Source organism: Anas acuta, chromosome 1 (genome assembly GCF_963932015.1).
Source record: "Anas acuta chromosome 1, bAnaAcu1.1, whole genome shotgun sequence".
Lineage (NCBI taxonomy): Eukaryota > Metazoa > Chordata > Aves > Anseriformes > Anatidae > Anas > Anas acuta.
The window spans coordinates 51988172-52010066 of record NC_088979.1 but is presented as its reverse complement, the minus strand read 5'-3'; the positions used below and the strand labels follow the sequence as shown (position 1 = coordinate 52010066).

At 33.5% G+C, this 21895-nt stretch overlaps 1 protein-coding gene across 2 annotated transcripts in view; it reads right to left on the bottom strand.

The window, feature by feature from the left end:
• Nucleotides 1-1684: 1684 nt before the first annotated feature.
• The window catches only part of GPC5 (glypican 5), a 730379-nt gene continuing 710168 nt past the window's right edge, over nt 1685-21895 (bottom strand). The window contains exon 8 of one of the 2 annotated variants that reach the window (XM_068676960.1): nt 1685-4115. In XM_068676960.1, the coding sequence (XP_068533061.1) occupies nt 3955-4115 (161 nt within the window). In that variant the 3' untranslated portion in view covers nt 1685-3954. The remainder of the gene's footprint in view (nt 4116-21895) is intronic. The other variant, XM_068676961.1, reaches the window with a different exon arrangement.

Below are 21895 nucleotides of genomic sequence, written 5' to 3'. Positions count from 1 at the left end.
CTGAAGCTGACTGGCTTGATCCATACTGAATACTGTCCACTATTTTTTGTTGGTATAGATGTTTTTATACAGTATTGTAATGATCACTAGTTTTTTTGTTTGTTTTTTACCTTCTAGTTTTCCTGTTACATTCTATTTTTGTACTCATTGCTTGCCAATGACTATTCCTCAATTCATTTTTGGGTTTAATACAGGCAACATTTAAGTTTTTGTTGTTGTCAATTATTTTTTGTGTTGTTGATTATTTTTGTTGTTGTCTGTTTTGTTGTTTTACAGTTGCCAACCTTGGAGTGACAATTCAACCGTGTTTCCACAGATTCCTGTAAAGCTGTCTCTCTTGCAAGGTAGTCTTGAGACAAATTGCCAAAGAGCGTAGGTCCCTATGTTCCTCAAGGCCAGGCTGGATGGAGCCTTGGCCAACCAGATCTAGTGGGTGCCATCCCCGTCTGTGGCAGGGGAATTGGAATTAGATGATCTTTAAGGTATCTTCCAACCCAAGCCTTCCTATGATTCTATGATTCTTTCCTTATTCTGAGATGTTTAAAAAAATATATAGTTCTTTAAGAAACAAGAATATTTCTTTATGGCACATTAGATATAGTGAAAGAACTGTGTTGGAGTCTGGTAGACCTACGAGTCTAAGCAATGATGTAATGTGTGGTGGTACCTAGAGAGGGTTAGGACAGGATGGGGGGAATCTGGTCTACAGGTTGTTGAGGGAACTCCAGACTTACTACAACTGTATTTTTATTGCCTGTGGAAGTGGTCCAAAATCTAGATGGTTCATATCTGTCTGGAAAGAAAAGACCTAGTTTTCCACTCGAGAAAGAATCTTAGAAATGGCAGTGTAGAAAATAAGGAACAGGACATAAACAAATGAAGCAGTAAAAGAGTAATAACATCTGAAGAGGCCTTAGGATATAATTGCTATAATTATTTGAAAATGAGGCTTGTATTTCTAAGGTGTTATAGAATAAACTGTAATCTTGACCACCCAGTGCTACCAGTAGGTACTTTAGTTTCATAAGTGTAGAATGGGAATTAAGTGCTTTGGGTTATCAAATCTTGAGTATTGCATATTGTTAGAATTCTCCAGTTAAGAATATCTTATACAAAGATTTATTTCATCTCCCTTGAAGGAACTGGTACCTTTTAAAATATATATATAAAAAAATAAAAATAATAATAATAAAAAAATAAAGGTGTTTACCTAGACAGATTACTGGTTTGAGCTGAAAAACAAAATGAATGAAATCAGATTTTCTTTCCCTGAATTATCAATGTCATAATTTCATTGTATGCTGAGATGATAAGTGAAGTTGGAGGACTGATTTACAAAAAAAAAAAAAAAAACAGAAAAAATAAAGAGGTCAAGTAAAATCTATACCCTGGCAAACATGCTTATATAATGATATTTGCCTAGGCATGGAATTGCTCTTAGGAATGTTCATTTGCTTTTCTAAACATTATTTTTGTTCACCTGAATGTTATCTTGTGTTTACTAATGACTAATGAATACATTTGGAAATAAAAATATTTATATATGTTTCTTTATATTTATCTCATATAAAATTAATCGCTTTTGCAGTCGAGGAAGAGTTCTAGATACGAGGTTAGTGCATACAATACTATACTTTTTTTTTCTTATTTTTTTGCTCTTGTGAAGGAAAAAATAACTGCAAAATATTCTTAAATGATTTATTGTCAAAATGACATAGGAATTAGTCATGCAGGATAATCAAATCTTATAACAGTTATATATAATATACCATTAGTACTGTGCAACATTTTAGCTTACTTCATGTTATAAAGTGTAAGAACCTGAGCTGCAATTCGGACTGTGATTCAGATTTGCGTTCATGTGTCACCATGTCAGCTAGTTAGCTAAGGTCCAGGTGTGGATGATGGAGATCTGACATACGATTCACTGGCCCACACATAGATACCTAGATCTATTTGAAATACTCTAGGTCATTTAGCCACCAGCTGCAACTCCACGCAGAATCCTTTTAAGGAAGCCTCTGAAATTTCTTTTAAGTCCTGCATTCTGATGAGGATGCCTTGGATGCTTGAGGAAATCTCAGGTTGAACTAGCCAGACACTTTTGGGCAGCTGAGTTCTTTTCTTAGGTGTCTGCTATAATAGGGCTTCATTGACTGTGTTGACAAGGGACGCGGGTCTCTTGCTCATAGAAAGACTTGAGCCCCTTTGTAACAGCAGCTTGATACCTGGGCAATTTTCTCACAGCATCTCAACTGGCATTAATTGCTGGTGTTTTAACAACTAAATGTTACCTTGCTTTTTCACTGACTGTAATGACAGCATAGATACGTATAAAATATATAAACATCTGTGTGTAGACGTATAGATTGAGATAACATAGGATTGAATCCAAGCCCCACTGTTGTTCACAGATAAAATGCAATAATTTGTATGTATGTGTATACATACAAAGTATAAATATGTAGTTTTTCTGAGCTGTGAAAAGTAATCCCTACCAAAACTATCTGAGTTTACACTGTGTTTGTTTGCTGGTTTGTTTGTGGTTTGTTTTTCTTTTTAGTGAGAGAAGGACAAATTCTACATTTTCTGTTTTAGAGGATTCTCTTAGATGAAGATAGGAGTTTAAATACAAAACTCATAAAGTGCTGTGCAACTCTTTCATCGGATGATATCACTTGTTTGTAGGGTTGTGATTTGCAGCACAGAGTCCACATGGAGAGACCAAGTTGTTCTTGGTTTACCCAGGAGTTGATACTATTTAATTTTTTAATGAGCTATGCAATACAACAGCAAGTTCTCACAAATGATACAAAACTGGAAAGATCAGTTGATATACCAGATAGTTGTTATTGCCATTTGCAGGGATGTTGCCAGGATGGAGGAATGGACTGACAGAAACTTCATAAAGCTCAACAAAAGGAAATGCCAAGTCCTCCATCTGGGGAGGAATACCTCCATGCAACAGTGCATGCTGTTGCTGACTGACTGGAAAGCAGCTTTGTAAAGGAGGACCTGGAGTCCTGCTGGACAGCAAGTTGAACATGACACAACAAAGTGACATGAAAGCAAAAGCAACCAACAGCTTCCTGCACCGAATTATGGAAATCATTGCCACAGGTCAAAAGAGGTGATCTCTACTGAGATTTTTACATGATGAAGATTTTGAAATCATGAAGATTTTTTAATGATGGGAACATCTTTCATTCAATGGGGAGGCTGAGAGATCTGGGACTGTTCAGGCTGGAGAAGAGAAGCCTCAGGGGGATCTTATCAATGTATATAAGTATTTGAATGGAGGTTGCAAAGAAGGTGGTACCCAGTAACAGGACAAGAGGCAATGGGCACAGACTGAAATAGCATAGAATCATAGTGTAGGTAATATTAAATGTTTTTTTTTTAAAAAGTGCTATGATTGTTCAAGCAATGGAAACAGTGGCCCAGAGAGGCTGTACAGTTTCCATTGTCAGAGATATTCAAATACCAGTTGGACTTGTCCTTGGGCAACTTTTTCTAGTAGACTCTGCTGTGAGCTTAGGGTTGCTCTGGATGAGCTCCAGGGGTCCCCTCCACAGTTTTGTGTATCTGTGATTTTGTGGTCTCGTTTTACAAATCTCTTTTAGTGGGTAATATTGGTGGTAGGGGGATGGTTGGACCAGGTGATCTTAGAGGTTTTTCCCAACCTCAATGATTCTATGATTCCATGGTAGTCAACTTTTTTTACACAAAATATTGGTAAAGAAAACATAATTTTGCATGAATATACAGATGTTACAAAAATACAGGAAAAATATTATATAAACAACTTTGTTAATATTTATGCCTAAAGTCAGAGAGGCTGATGTTATGTAACCTGTCATAAATATTACTTTATCCACCAGATCCTTTATTCTAGGCTTGTGACTAGGGATAAGCAGACGACAATGAAACATATATCAAGACAGAGCTAAACAGTTACCAAAGACTGAGAAATAATGTTACCAGACTCATCAGCATAAATGTCATGTAATCAGCCATTGTTGTACTTCCTACTCCAGTTGTGTCTAAAGTGCTGCCATCGTTGGTTTGATGGATTCGTTTTACATCACTGAGGTTCATCTTGTCTGGCACCCCTGCTGAGACAAATAAGAAAGTACAGTATGATGCCTTGTCACTACTAGCAACATGCTATAGCTAGAAAAAAAATAATATATATATATATATATATATTGTCAGCACATGGACTGTCACAGCTTGGTTTCTGATTCCCATGATACTGCCAAATTCAAAATACTTTATAATTGCATCTAAAAACACAAACACTATACTATATGGCTATTCATCGTTGAAAGTAATTCAGAGGCCTGCCAGCTCTGAACAAAACTGTTCTTGTAGAAATATATCTCAACAAACATTTGCAGTCTGAAATGAACAGTTTTGCAAGTCCCAGCTGTACCTAAAAGACCACTGCTCACACTTTCTTGGATTTGAAGGAAAAGGGAAATAATTTAATGTCAAATTGCTTGTGTCTACATCCAAATAATATTCCAAAACAACGTATACCTGATGCAGGGTATATAACAAACTATGTTTGTTGCTATATAAAACCCCCCTTTTTGGTATAATTTAAACAGACTTTAAAACATTGTAAGGCAAAATTGTAAATGTAACTTTAAACAGGAAACCTTTTACTGAGTTCCGGCTGAATATTTTTACAGCTTTGGACCAAAATAAATATTTCACCATCTCAAAACAGTGCTTTTTATAAAACAAGTATGTAATCACCCATTTTATTTCCTCTTCATGGTGAAATAATCAGAAGGGCTTGGAGACATTTTTAGATTTGGAAGCATTGTCTGCTACTTATATTTTCTATTCATACTTCTAGACTGTCTGATCCCATATAGCAACTTGTGGCATGCCACTATCAATCAAAATTAACAGATTTAAATCCAGTGTTATTACGTGCAACAAATATTGACATTGTAATTACACTGAGACTGAAAAAGCCTTTATATAAAGCAAAGTCAATATTTATGTAATTAGGTCAATACATATATAATTCAGAAGGTAAGCTCTACTGTTGGAACAGCACTACTAGAATGAAGCTCAGCTCTACTGAGCTGACATTGATTTTACAGTCTGTTTCTGCATTATTATTCATTGTGTAGGTACTTATTTCCTTTGTATCATTAGTAAAGTTGAGTAAACTACTGATTTTTTATTTTATTTTTTTAAGGGACTGTGATGAAGTATAAATATTTTAGTCATGGATTTTTCCTCTTTGTTAAGCTAGTTTAACAGAAGCTACAAAGAATCACTGTGTTTGAAAGGAACAACTTTTTTGGTGCTTGTGTTAAAAATACTCTTTTCTCTAAAAGCAGCTTGAAAGCTGCTCTTTGAGAACTTGCTGTATGTACTTAAAATCTCCTTCCTGTAGCTTTGAAAAACTGCATTAAGGGAAGAGTCAGATAAAGTCAATCATGTTGTCTGAAAAACCTGCTAGAATGAATTTGTCTTCTTTGCTGCTGTACTCAGACAGCAGAATAGACTGCTATTTTGTGTGGATTTATTGATCCAGTGCTCTTGCCTGGAATTTGTGAAAATTAGCTCCATGAGTACAATGAAAGTGGACACACAAGGAGGAAGAGCAACAATAGAGGCTGAGAAGGAGTGAATAAATTCCTTCTTATCATGCACATTCAGTAGTAATCTGTCTAGAAAAAGATCAGTCACTCAACACTTCATTGAATGGATGTTTGGTAGATCAAAATGTTTTTTGTTTGTTTGTTTGTTTGTTTCAAGGATGTTTTAGAAGTAGAACCAAAAGGATTTGGGGGGGAGCAGGTGGGGAGGGGTGGGGGAGGTGTCATTTCTCCAGAGCATTAGTGAAGAATCTCCTTATCTAAAAATTTCAACAGTCAAAAAAAAAAAAACCTCTAAAAAGTACAACAAAAAAGTTCACCAAGTGGTGCTATAGGTATAACAAAGCAGATTTCTCCCAGTGTATTTACAGATAATCTATCACATGAAATGTATGGCCTTATCTTAAATATCCAGGATTTTATCTATTTATAATTAAAGGTAATTGCCAAAACAAGGAAAATTTCTAGATTTACACTTAAAAAACAGTGGTCTTCAACTAGAGTGTGTGACCTGAATCCGAAGAAAATGAGACAAGTTACTAATTACTAACTGAAGAGTCATCTTTAATAGCTAGTGAAGATTTCATTAACAATAATATGGAAAATACAAAAAGAATAGTTTTCGTTTTATAGGACATGTTTTCTCTCTCTCTCCATTTTTTTATTTTTTTTCCCTCTTTCCAACCTGAAATGAAAACTGCAAACTTTAGAAGTTCCAATGAAAAGAGTGTCTATTAAAAATGTTCAGCCATAGCAATACATTTTGCTTTCATCAACTAAAATACCACAGAGTGCTGAATATTTTCTCTGATGTTAAATGGCTATACTTTAAGATTGCAGTATAAACATACAGCAACCCTTTCATCTGTTAAACCCCATAGATCTATCCCACAAATTTGATTGTATTGAAATGAGAAGTGGAAAAAAAATATGCTTAGATATGATCTTAAGAAAAAAAAATCACTGTACAGAAAAACACTTAAAAACAGTATATTTTAACAGAACCAGTTTTGTTGGTTTCATTGTTGTTTCCCAAAGAACAACTTTTTTTTTTTTTTTTAGTTTTCAGTTTGGATAAGTTTTATTCCTATACCATACTTTATATTTAAATAAGTAAATCTGTTGTCCATTATATACCTGGATTTGAAAATGTATGCCATCTTTCACACATCATAATCAGTCATAGAAGTCATCCTTTCCTCTAAATGAGTGTAACTTTCTTAGTCCACAACAAACTTGTAATAGTTTTAAGACCTATACAAATATTTGTATTTAAAAAAAATAAAAAAATTAAAAAAAAAAAAATAGAAAAATAAAAAAGAGCAAATGTTTGGATTTAGTTTCCTCACATTAGACTCTGAAATTTTCTTAAAGAAAATGCATTTAAGATTACCAAATCTTTTAAGTGTGATAAATGTCTCATTTATATCAAAATCATATTAGAGCTAATGTTTTGACTGGAAATAGCGAAATTCAGAAATAATATTCAGAGTTCTTTCTGAAGGAAAGCCATAATTGCAGCAGAGCAGAAGATAAATCTCTAGAATCCAAATATAACATTTTAATGAACCTATATAAAGTAAAATGATCACATCTCTGACTGCAGCATTAGCTGTGAAATCCAGCTATTGGCTGCAATTTAAAATTTTCTCTTAGTCTGTTTTAGAAAAGATTAATCAATAAAAGAATTACAGCAAACAGTGTGATATATATAACAGCAACTTATTATAACAGATGCAAAGTATTTCTAATGTTCTTTTAGCATCTTTTAAAGATATCTAAAGCTTGTGAAATGTAGTGATACTGACAACCTTGACACCTGACCTGCTAAATTTTCCAGAATATCTACAGCTGTTATACAATATCCTTTCAATACACAGCAGCAGATTTTAACTTTGATTTGAAAAGTCATACCTAAAGACATGGAAGATTTTCATTTGACATGGAAATTTTCTATTGAGATTATCAAAATCTTGCAAAAATGGGCTATGACTTTTAAACAGTCTAGGAACCATGCTAGGATTTAAAACTTTTTAAACGTTTTAAACAGAACATCCTTTAATAGTGGCCTGGTTTGAAACCAAACCAGGATTTTTTTGTGTATCTGCAGTCTAACCTCAAACATCTTGCTACCTTAACTGCTATTTGTTGGGTAGCATATGCCAGAGCTTAGAAGGCTTTTCAAGGAAACAAGAAGCTAGCAAATGAATTTCTGTGGGAATCTGGTTGCACATAAACCCTATCAAAGCTTTACAGAGGAGGAACTACTGGATTTCCCTCTGTGCATCTGCTATGGTTTAACCCCAGCAAACAGGTGTCCAGCCACTTCCAGGAAAGCAAAGCTCATCATGCACAACAGTTTATCAGGAGGAAAAATGCCATCACTCTGAAAGCCATCCACTTCCTCCTTCTTTACCCCTAAGACATGGAATATATATTTGGTCAGTCTGGGTCAGGTGTACTGACTGTGTCCTATCCCAGCTTCTGGTGCACCCCCAGCTTCCTCACTGGCAGGGCAGCATGAGGAGGTGAAAAGTCCATGGCTCTGTGTAAGCTCTTCTCTACAACAACTAAAACCATTGGTTTATTGTCATGACTATTTTTCACCAAAAATCCAAAACACAGCATTACACTACAAAGAAAAACATCAATCTACAAAGAAAATAAACTCTATTCCAGCCAAAACCATGAAAGAATTATTCTTCTTATGACATTCCAGAAAATTCAAAATACAGCTCTTGTGGCACAAGCATTTCTTATGAGCCTCAAATATGAGGAAGAACTTGAGAAAATGGGATAGTGTTTCAGATAGTTAGGAAACTATTCTGCAATGTAGCTTTTACAAGACAACGTTCCTGTGAAGTTGTGTAAAATTCTCCTAAGCAGGGCACATAGTTATTTCAGTCACTATATATATAATCTAAATATCAGGATAACATGTGAGACATGGAAAAAACAAACAAGCAGACAAACAAGAAAAAACAGTTTGATAACTGGTTCAAGCAAAGTCCCAAAATTCAGAAAAAATATCATAAAGAAGATTCAGAAGAGGGTAAAGAGACACATAAAGTTTAAGTGAACAAAAGAAAAGGCTGCTATACTGTAAACATATGTATAATATGAATTTAGAAATGTAATTTACAATAGCGAGATACCTGGAAAAAGACAACATTGCAGGGAGTAGGACATGAATTTATTCATATCAGTAAGGGTCTACAACATTTTGTTGAAACAGAAGCAGGTTGATTTAGGTGCAACTGATAAAGTAAATGGCATAATTTATAGGAAAAGGCAAGAAAGAAGACTAACATAGAGATTAAGAAGAATGAAGGTATGGTGTACATATGGTGTACAGGAACAGAGTAATAGGTTCTGAAACTTATAGATAGCAAGAGCTAAGACTATCTCCTTATTGTTTCAAGAAAATACCAACATTGATGAATATCAACGCATTTTTTTCCTATGAAGGCGAACACAGTATTAGTTTGATTCTTATAATTCACTGTAAAGACATCTCAATAATGATTACGCAACCAAACATTAAAAAAGGTATTAGTTGGTTTTAACAAACAAACAAAATAACAACAACAAAAAACAACAACAATGAGAAAAGAACTTTGCACTGGCATTCCAGAAGTTAAAAGTACATAGTAGTTACCATTTTCTTGACCAGATTTTTGCCAGCTGAAACTTTAAAGCCCTTAAAGGTCTTCTCCCTTTCTTTTACTGTTCCTCCCAGCTTTATTCCTAATTCTATACTATACAAAAACATTTCTAAATATAGTTATGCTAACTAGATCACAGAGCTATGTTTAAATGGCTTAGACATGCTTCTGTTTATATGTAGTGGTTTCTGTGACAACTTCCATTTCTTAGTTTAAGAAACATATAAATTTGCTTACTAAAAAATCACGATATATTTATATGTATATATAAGAAAAGAAATATTCAGTATTGAACAGATCATTCTCCAGATGGTGTTTTAAAGCCATTAATCTTAAAAAACTCACAAAATACTTAATGGTGTCCGGTTCTTAGAAAGAAAAGTAGAAACAATAAACTATGAGTAGTATTATTCAGAGACACTTCCAAGTGAAGTTCTTGTGATAATGGCTGTGAAGTCTCAATGAAGGGAGAGAAAGATGGCTGAGAAGAACTACCTTATGAAGGATATATGGCAAATGAGGCCATATCCATATTTTTATGACTGTATCTATATTTGCAGAATCTACATGTAAGGTGTATACCTAAAAAGAAAGCATATGCATTTGTCACATGAACATAGGTCCTTCTTATAGTACACATACAGACGGTGTATACATCTTCTTTAGGAATTCTGTATGTCTTTAACATATTATATAAGTTTTGCCTTCTCTATTGAGCAGTAGTTGAAATGAAAAAGAGCGGAAGACTGGAGTAGGTAATCTAAGAGAACCCTTCCTATCTCAACTGTTCTGTGATTCTGTAAGTATTAAATGTTTCACAATTTAGCACTGGTAATAAAGCAAATGAACAACAAAAATGTGTTTCAGTAAAAAGTATTACAAAAGAAAGCACACACATTACTTTGCCGTTCTTTGACTGAATGCCTTTTGAAGAGGGAAATAGTGATATAAGCCATATCCCTGTTGAGAAATTGTCAGAAATTAACATAGTGAAAAATGTGTCTGGTTTAGTTTCTTTAGTTTTCATTTAATGAAGAAAAAATTAACAGCTGATTCAAAGAGGCTAAAAAAAAAAAAAGTCAAAATTTTCAATCATTTTTCCAGTGGAAGGAACCTCCTCTGGGAGGTTTTTGGCCTTAATTTTAAAGAAAAATAAATTATCTAATAATGCGCATGAATTTGCCATATCTGAATCAGTTTACTCAGATGGACTTCTTAGCATCTCAAGCATGTAGTCTTTCATATAAGTTCTGTTTGCTTCATGGTTCATGTGAAAAGGGCTTAAAGAGTCAAAATGATTCATTTAGAAGTAATGGAGGCTTGCTTTATGGAATTTATAGCTACATAAACTTTTGTATACTTGTTGTCACTATCAATTAAATTAATGAATCAGCACAGAAAATTAGCACAGGATTCACCAATATTAAAATTGTATGTTGTAAGATGTCTCTCATTCCTATCCCATTGTGTAATTTTGTGAGGTTTAAAGTCTTAATTTGGGTGTAATAAATTATTGTATCTGATTGTGTCAATCCCAATAGGTTGTCAGCAACTGTAAGGTGAAAGAGCAGAAAGGGTTCAAAACCAAAATGCATAGATTTTTCCCAAACACTGAAGTTTCTATTTCACTAATTTCTTCTGCCTATGACCATTGCCTGGTGCTTTAGAGGTTGGAGTAGCAATAGAATATAGTGAACAATTTAGATAACCAGACCACTGGGACACCTAACTTCTGGCACTGATTAATGTGTGCCCTGGAGCATAGGAATACATATTTATAATCCTTATAAAATGGAATGAATTATTCCATAATTCTCATAAATTCATGCTACTTTCTCTACAACTATTTTGCATCATGCAAGAAGAAAGCAAAGTAAAAGCAATGAAACAAAAACAAAACAAACAACAAAACAAACAAAAGCACCAAAGATTGAAAATGTGCTTAAACTTTCACAGTTGCATGAGATCATTTTTAACTATAAAGGCCAGAGTCTTTTAAATATATTCAAAATATTCAATACAGCTCTTTTTAAAATCACAGATGAACTCATGTTTTGGCAGAGCAGAATTTCATCTTTTTTGCTATAGTGGCTACATCCATCAGTCTGTATTAGAAATAAATAGTTTAGTGTGAGCACCATCCCTAATGTAACATAAGGTAGTGTTATGCTGATACTAAACTGGTGAGTTTAAGAAGATAATCACAGATGCTTTCTATACTGTATATACTGTATATTACAAAGAGGATTTGGTTGCCTAAACATCGCTATCTACTGACATGTTAGATGCTGAGGAGGGGTGTATTGCACTTGACATACACCTACCCATCCAAAAGAAGCTTGTTTCTTAAAAAGCCCTATAAGGATGTTTTGAATATACTAAAGCATCTCCAGTGGCATTTGGCACTTCTATTTAGACAACTGGATCCTGCCCTGCATCAAAGTTGCAGCTTCCACCACAGTGAATGTAGAGAGACGTTAGTAAATGCAGCAGAAGCAAACGGAGTACTCAGACGTAGGTATTTAGTCAGAATTTGATTACATTAATTCTTTGTTCATTCATTCACTACTGAATGATCAAAAAATATTTTCTTTGAATTAAAGTCAAAACTTTAAGTCAAAGTCATAACTTTGTCTTTAAGCATTTCTTGGTTTCAGCATTAAGTTTGTTTGGTGTTGAAGGGCTGCCATTTTGTCAGGAAAATAGTGAATCAGAGTCCAATGTGCACAAACATCTCTGAGGAACCAGTATTCTATGAAAGTATTTCCTTCTGAAATATAAAAAGATCCATTGTAACTATATTTACATAACTAAATACACATCCCACAAGGAGATCCTTGAGTTAAGGTGGTATTGAGTGGTTTATGTCTACTGTGCTCAGATATCAGTTCATAGAAGAAACTGCTGAACAAATCACAACTACGTACTTCAGTGTCCTGCATCCCTTCTTAGCCACCTGAGGTTGTCTCCTTGGCTAGAAGATCCAATTATTATTTTATTTTAGTTCAAAGTGCCTGGAAACAAGCAATCAAACAAACAAAAACAAGAGGGCTGTGCTGCAACTCACCAGGTGGTGTTTTAATAACTCGAAACTGGAGGAGCATATTACAAGTTCTGGGGTATGATATCCAGGCATGGGAAAGTGTTTTGAAAATAACAAGCCAACTGTTGAAGGACTTTCTAAGTCAGAGAAATCCAAACCTTCAGCTGACTGGCTTGTGCTGCCTTTTGGAAGCAGTCCTTGCAATGAATTATCCACAGAACATGAGGTTTGTTTTGGAATGGGGATGGTTTTCCTTATCACCTAACCATGGAGTGAACTGACATTTATGCTATGTGGAAAACTGGAACTGAAACCAGGAGACAAGGCACAAGCTGAGATACTTGGCGGTACAGATGTAGCCAGTGAAATTACTGAAATTCAGAGAATTGCTTAGTGTCACGGGAAGGTTCTGTACTTGGACATTGAGGTGCTTGAGCAAGGCCAGAGAAGGGTAAAGAAGCTGGTGAGGGGTCTGGAGAACAAGTCTTACAAGGAGTGGCTGAGGGAGCTGGGATTGTTCAGCCTGGAAAAGACAAGGCTCAAGGATGACCTTATTGCACTCTACAGGTACCTTAAAGGAGACTGTAGCAAGGTGGGGGTTGGTCACCACCTCACCTCTTTTGCTGGCCAGTTATTTCTTTCAATGAAAAGCAATCATACAAGTTTTCACATCTGTTCCTAGGAAATGTAGGTCAGGAACCTGTTTCAAATCCCAGGCCAGGACCTTGAATATAAACACCAAAGTATAAACCTGATTTATTTGCTACAGTTCAAGGTAGGACAGTGAAATGCCTATTGATAATTTACATCTATCTTGCCTTCACAAGGGGAGATAATTTATGACTAGGATTTTTGTTTCCATATATGAAGTATGATGCCAATCATGCCATCATTACTTTTTTTTTTTTTTTCTTTTTTCCTCATAGTAATCTTTGCTTTATCCAGTCTATTCTTTCTTAAGTGGCAGAGATTTCAGCAGTTTCTCCAGGGAAGGTTATGCCACTGCCCATATAATGTAGTTCTCCTTAACAAGGTGCAGGTAAGACCTCTTTGAAACACATTGTACTGAGCTGTTTTGGGGTTTTGCTCTAAAGCACTAAATGATCTTAAGAGTCTTTTCCAACCTCAATGATTCTATGATTCTATTATTCTATTATTTTATAAACATAGGTATCGTTATGAAGAAATTTTCTGAAATAGGTAGTAGGTGTTTATTTGGAGGAAATAATTTGACCTAAAATAACAATACACAATTCAATGCAAATAACAATTTTAAATGCATAGGCAATACCAAGATGCAAGTAATCTCACCTACAAATAAGGAATGCTGTTACAGTTATTAGAAAGCAGTTAAGAAGCCTGTGTAATAGCATCAACTAAGAGAATTCTGCATGGTTAGACATATGCTTGGAAATGAATCTGACATATCATGTTTAACAGCACATGCTTTATGAAATTTGTATATTAGAGAGGGAAAAAAAATTGTAACCAATGATCTTAATATAAGTCTGACAAGTCCTTTGAACTACAAGAGCAGCAGACATTAAGTCTCTAGTCTAGTATTTGAAAGTTTTCATTCAAAGTTGTCAGTGGCATTTGTTTCATATTATATATTAATGAACTTAGTATTTCCATGTAGAAAACAAAGCCTTTATGATTTAATGCAACAAAGACAAGTGATGTCACAAATCAAAACATACCAATTTATTTTGCATTCTTTGAGACTCACAAATAGATTACATTATTTGTTTAAACTGTTAACATATATTAGGTTTGCTTGAAGGATGACTTTAACATATAGCAAAGTATTTCATGTCTAGAATACTTGCATTTGTTTTGGACACAAAGACATAACTGTATTTTTCCTCCGAGGTAGAGAGAACCACAGTAACCTTCATTAGCTCTTCTGCTATTGCTTTCTCGCCCAATAACCTCTAAATCCATGTTCATTATAAAACATGTTCATTATAACTTCAGTGCTCTTGGGAGCTGGAATCAGTACTGTAAATAACACCAGTTTTAGATTAAGAACTCCATCTTTCCATCTTTTTTTCTATTGAGGAATTTTTAACCTTTATAATTAACTTATGCAAAAGCTTCATAATCAATACAAAGTGATAGTAGGGCTAAAGCTCTATAAATCAGACTGGGTAGAAGTAAGCACATTCTTCATTCTTTGATTTCGTCTGTTCAGTGCTAAATTCTGAGTCAGAATTCTCATATAAATTACTGTCCTTCAGAATAATTTACCTACATGATTCTTTTCATTTTTTTTTTAATCTTTCTTAAATTATGATTATTTTGCTCTAGAAGGTTTATAATCGACAATTCTGGTCTGAAGAAAGCTAACATCTAGAAGAGAGATGAATTTGAACTAAACTTGTGAAAGTAAGACACAAACTTTGAGAAAGTTTGGGTTGAGGAAGAATGTTACTACTTAGGCCCATTAAAAAAAAAAAAAATATATATATATATATATATAATATATATATTATATATATAATAACAATAATAATAATAATTTATTTATTTAAACCTTTCAGATTTCCAAGATTTATGACTCAATTTCACTGCAGCAGTTCATTGTTTTACTGTTTGTCTAGATGTTGCTTTTAAAATAAAGGTATAAAGCACATCTTTTCTAGAAGTTAAGTGAAATCATTCCACATTTATAAAATGATTAAGTAATTTTAGCAATTTATTCTAGTTATTCCACCTAGAACACCAGTTATTCTATTATCTTTAAAGGAAATATGTATATTAGCTTAATCTGCCCAAACACTGATATATTAAACAGTGCTTATTTCTCATCAGTAAATCAGTAATGCTTGATATACATGGTATGGGTGCTTGTAGTGATTTCCTCATCTTGTCTGCCAGATGTAGGAATATAAACCCACCTGCTGCCATGTGCAAGATCCTCATAGAGAACCAAGTCAGAGGGGTGAGTGATCAGTTCTATGATCTTTTTTTTTTTTTTTTTTTTTTCTGAAGTAGTTTTATTGCATCTTAGAACCACTGTTAGAACCACTTCAATGTGGGATCAGATAAGTATTGTCAAGAAAGATACAGATCATGGTATTTTAACCTGGAAAAGGACTTCATTTGTCAGACAAACATAACACCATAAAGCACCCAGAAACATGATGAGAAAAATATAATCTGCTGCTGATTTCTGACCTGAACTCACATCAAAAACTGGACTACCAACAAAAAAGGAAGTATGGAACAGTAGAGAAGGTTGATGCCCATATGTCCATTCCCTCCGTGTAAACAAAAACACTTTTTTGTTGTTTTTGTTGGTGGTTGTTTTTGTTTGTTTGTTTGTTTTTACTTATAGAAAAGAATTAAAAACAGAGATCTTCCTTAGTTACTAATTTCTCTTCCTTCCTGGGACAACTATTGTTTCCTCAAGTTTTAGCTAAATTACAATGTTGGAAATGTACCAAAAGCATATGACTCAAAAGAGTCTAATTCCCAGTGTCCTCTTAAAATTGCACTTTCTGCTCAGATTATGAGGTCTAAAAAATACATTTTTTCATAGAAATTTTCATTTCAGAGACAGCCCTTTTTGGCAGAGTGGTTCATTTACTTTCAGGTTAGATGAAAGCCTATGAAAAATACTATGTGTTTGCTGATGAATATTGATCTGCATCCCTCAGTGTATTTAGTATATTTATTATGAAATGTCATAGAAAGTCTTGTGTATCAGTACATCCCACAAGCATAAAATTTTTTAGCTGAAGGTACAAAACATGAGCATTTAAACACTGAAACTAGTGCATTCTTGAAATTCAAGGGTAACCATCAGCAATTCAAAGACTAAACCTGTTACCTGTAGCAGTGCTACCTCTCACTGGCAAAGCTGATCTTGCAGAATTCACATCTGTAGGCAGGTTACACATAAATATACGGTTCTTATTCAGAAACATACAAATAGTAGTGTTTTTCTGGCTCCCAGACATCCATACTTGAATACATCTGTTCTGCTCTTCACACCCCATAGCCTAAAGAAGCTGATCATCAACTTGATTAGCTTTTTTTGTGTGACTAGGGAAAATTAGTTTCTAAGAAAAGTTTATCTGTCAGTTTTCAGGCTTATAAGAGAAAGAAAAAATAAATAAATAATATAATTTAACAAGAAGTCTCAGGATAGCATGTAGGAGAAAAAAAAAAAAAGGTTGAGGAAAAAGGTGATTTCCTTGTTTTCCAGGTGAGTGGTGTGGATATGAGTGAAACAAACAAAAAGAGAAACAAAAAGTATATTGTTTCAAGAGTTTTTTGGCTTCTTACAATATAATATAGTTATAATATAATAAGCTATATATTGTAAGTAATACATTATAAGTTGTATCTGTTCCTTACTTCTAACTGAAAAGGAAAGTCCATCTAACTTAACTTACAGTGAAACATTAAAAAACAAACAAACAAACAACAACAAAAAAAAACAACACTGCTATTTCTGCTTAATTAATATTTGATAATTTATATAGCTTTTTTCAAAGCAGCTTTTTACTCACAAGGTACCTCTTCATGAAGAACATGAGTATAGATAGATGAGAAACAAATGAACTTTCATAGTCTTAGCTTGAAGATTTTAATCCAAGACAGAAAAAGTTGAGCGAACAATGAATGACAGTTGAAAAGCATAGAAAAGAAAATAGATGAAGAAGACCTCTACAAGAACTACTTTTGGTGCTTGGGAGACACTAAAACTGCCATAAAGCCATTTCCAGTGGGGCATGGTAAATTGAACTCTAGTATTGTCAGTGAGAAGTCATCTGAAAATGTTAAAGAAACTACTTTTTCATGCGTGGGTGACAGGATATATTGTGGAGTCATTTTGTATGCTTTCTTTCCATTTCAAGAGTTCAAGCCCTTATCCTGACCATTTCCTGTCCTTTAAGCAAAATAAATGTTCTTCCTGAATCTAAGTATTAACATATGAAGCATCAACAATTTTTTAAGTGACAATACAAGAACAGGAGATGGTAACAGAATGATTTTGGCAGATAAAAAATTTTAGGAGAGAAAGAAGCATTATGGTAAAGATTGGTCTCAGATTCCAAAGGCAGCACAGCAGAGCAAGCTTATACCCAAGAGTTTATGAATGTACACCTGACAACAAAGAACAATAATTCACATCCATACCCTTTGTGTATGTTTCCTAGAGACTTGTTAAATTGAGGTGTTGAGGTGCCTAGCTCCTCCTAGAGCTGATGTATTGGATTTTAATAGAAAGGGAAATATTTACAGTGGAGTCGAGCCTGGATATGAAAGTTTCAAACATATGATACTTCTCGGAGCCCTGAAACTATTCTTGTCCTCAAAAATTAGAGTAGGTCAATTGCAAGGAATTTTCAAAGATCAAGTCCACCTGTCTGACCTTTTCATGGCTAACTGAAAGTTAAAGCATATTATTTAGGATATTATCCAAATGCCTCTTGAACACTGATAGGCACGGGGAATGAACTACCTCAAGAGTAAGTCTGTTCCAGTGTTTGGCCATTGATGAGACGGTTCTCATTAAATATTTTTTTTCCTTACGTCTAGTCTGAACCTCCCCTGGCAAAGGTTTGTTCCATTAACATGTTCCATATAATCACAGAATCACAGAATGGCTTTGATTGGAAGGGACTTTAAAGATCATCTAGTTCTAACCTCCCTGCCATGAACAGGGATGCCACCCATGAGATCAGGTTGTCCAGGCACTCATCCAACTTTGTCTTGAACATTTCCAAGAATGGAGAATGCACAACTTCTCTGGGCAACCTGTTCCAGTGCCTCACCAACTTCTGCATGAAGAATTCCCTCCTAACAACTAATTTAAATGTCTCCTCTTATAGTTTAAAACCAATCCCCACTGTCCTACCATTATCAGCTCAATTAAAATGTTGCTTTCCATCTTTTTTATAAGACCACTTTAAGTATTGAAAAACTGCAATGAGAAGCCTTCTCTTTTTCAGGTTGAAAATCTCCAGTTCTCTCAGCCTTTCTTCAAAGGAGAGGTGCTCCAGCCCTCTTAACTTCTTTGTAGCCTATATATATATATATATAGGCTATATATATACCCAGTCTATATATATAGCCTATATATATACCTAAACAAGTATTTAGATAATACTTCTAGAATATATGTGGATACCTTAATACAGTGTTGTGAAATTTAATGGCCTGCATTATGCACATTACCAGACTAAATGGTCAAAATGGAATCCATTTGTCTGTGGAACTGTTAATCTATAGGTAGATTGAAATCCTCTTCAAATGGAATTAATATTTATTAACTGGACTTCTACATGATCTTTCCACCCAAAATCTCTCCAATTGTATAAATTCAAGTATAAGTGCTCACAAACAGGATAGCCTGACCTGATAATCTTGTCTTCAGCAAACTTACAGAATGGTTTGTTAATTCTTGGAATACTTGTTGTTGTTGTTTATTTTAATTGAAAATATAGACAACATTTCAAATACTTAATATTTACCATAAGACTATTATGCTTACTCACTTTGACATATTTTCATGATACTCTATAATTTGCAGATACCTTTGATCTTTAAAAAACATAAAATCAAAACCAAATTTAAATAATTTCTATTATGAGATTATTTATGTCAGGAACACTTTTGACTTGAAATGAATTCATATGTTTTAAATAAATAAATTTCTTAAAAATAGGGAAATCCTTTACGAGCTGAATGTTGACAGATACTTACCTGAAACACTGTACTTAGCACTGTCATAGTCAAATCCCCAAGCACAATCTAGGCACTAGAAAATCTGTTCTGAGCCTCTTCCTAATTCATTGTATTCAGATGATGTTTTTCAAAGTGTTCCTCTGTACAAATACTTTACCCAGAAAGATATTGTACCTCTGGGAATGAAGGTGATTTTTATGGGTTCTTTATTGGTGCTATGAACCTGAGAAACATATGACTAAAAATGAGCAACTTTCCTCCATGCCTGTCATGTGGTGATATATATATATAAATATATAAGGAATATTTTAAAATAATAATAAATAAAAATATAATATTAACATACAATAATAATATAATATATAATAATGTTATATAATAATAATGTAATAAATAAATAATATGTATATGTATTTAAGGAGTATTTTAAAATAATTTGTGGTCTAAATATTCCATAACACTATTAAAGCTACAGCAAGTCTGTGCTCAGCATTTTTACCGTGTAGAGTGAATATGAAGGAAAAAAATTACTACTCAAATCCACATTTCCTAGACCAAAATTTCAGTTTATATAACAAAAATTACTTGTTCCATCCATTTTCCTTCTCTCTCCACCCCTCCACCCCCCCCCCCCCCCCCCCCGCCTTTCTTTTCCACTGGTGATCTCAGTAGTATAGAAGTATGATGGAATCTGGACCATGTTTTCCAAAATAATTGATTCAAATGTAAATAAATACATATTTATTTAAGAACACCCTGATGTACTTTCAGATATTTTACAAGAGAAAGAAGAAAGAATTAACTGTCTTTCCTTATAAATAAATAAATAAATAAATAAAGACTACAGTTGTCAGCATTAGGAATGTTGATGTAAAATCAAAGTGAATGTTAAGGAACAAGTGTGTTAGAAATCAGCAAGATTTGCATGATTACCTACTTTGATTGTGTTCACAACATTTGCTCTAATTATGGACCCTCTAATTATTACCCTCTATACCTTTACAACACTGTTCCCATAAAGAAACATTTACAGATTTGCTGCCTCTACCATTTTACATGATATCTGAAAGACTGGAAACCCAGAAATCCTAGTCCAGTGATCACTCTGTATGCACAGAAAGTCAAGGAAAATAAAGCATGTGCCAGCAAGCTTACCATAAGGTTCATTATAACTTCTTTTGAGTTTACTAGTGTTGGCAAAACTGGATTTACAAGGTCAGTGGTTTATTGTCTGCCTCCAAGCATGAAGCGTGAAAATGATGATATTTAAGTAAAGCTTTCTCTTAAAAGATATAGTTGCTCTATGGTGAGTTTCACTGATATTTCTTCCCCAGACAAAATTGTAAATTTTCCACAGGGCAGAAATTCAGCAACTTTGCAGTTTCTTGAAGCACATGTTTAGTCAAAGATATATCAATAGCAGATATGTTTTTTTTTTTTTTTTTTTATTATTATTTTTGTGGAAAGGTATATACTTTCAATTTCTATCCTTTGTAACTATTGAAATATTTCTATTACATTCAAAATTAACCTTCAAAACATTCAAAAGTCTTGATTATGGAGATATTTCTGTGTACAATGTAGGTTTATATGTGTCTGTATTTATTATATTACTTTTCTTATATACTGTGAAGTACAAACCAAAACAAACATACACACAAATATATAGATTTTTCATTATAAAAAACAAGCTATTATGTCATCATCAGTATTTTAGTATAAATGATTTAAGCATTTCACTATTTTGACTATTGCTTTAACCATAGAAATAGTTACTTTCCACTCTCCACTTTATTATACTGATCTATTCTCATTTATGTCTTCCAATACACACAGCAATAATGTGTGCAGTGTTTTTAAGGGACACAGTCTGAGAAATCTCTGTATGTATGTTATTATAGTTGTTAAAAATGTAGCACTATATCAGTTAGTAACAAATGCTAAGGAAAGCCACTGAGACAAATAGTTAAATAATTTAAAATAATTAATTAAAATAATCAATATATATTACGCAAAATAAAAAATAAACATATATAAATAAACAACAATAAATATATTAATAATGTAAAAGAAATACATGGAAAATATGGCGTATAATGGCAAAGAGACTTTTCTTGAAGTATTTTTGGTTTTGGAAAACCAAATTTTTAGTAAACCAGTGTAATGTTAACATTCTCACCTTTCCTTGTGAGATTTGATGAAACTAAGAAATGCCATATCGTTACATATAATTTTAACTTGTATTAAATCTGAGTAATTTAAATCTACTAGGGATAATGAATTTCTCACATTACCTGATGAAACTCAAAGTGAACTCTTCATTCCATGCCAAATAGTAAGGCAAATACTGCTGATCGAAATATTTCAGTGTTACTTTTAAAGATTTTTTTTTTTAATGACCCCTTCATCTACAGAATGAAATTAATATGAAGAATGAAATTAATATGTGCTAGGTCTAAAACTAGCACAAACATGAGACATGAAGAATTCTTTTCAGCTTTCCAGACACATAGATTTGCTGTGAAGTTGCCAATATACTGCTCACTGAAATAGAAACATTTTTTTTTTTTTTTTTAGTAATAGTTTTTTAGTTAATAGGTTTTTTTTCCAAGTAATAGTTTTTTTGGTTTTGATTAAATTCTGTATTCTGAAATAGATTTCATAGCTCCCTGCCAAAATTTATTTTTGGTTTACACAGCAATGACTAGCTGATAGGCAAGAAATACTAAAAGCTGGTCTTTATTTAATTGTCTATTCTTAGGCTGGGTGGTTGTTTTTTGTCCTGTATTGAAATCCAAACAAAAGTGTTTATTGACTACAGTATTTCTAAGTTAGATGCCAATAAGAGCTGAAAAGTTACT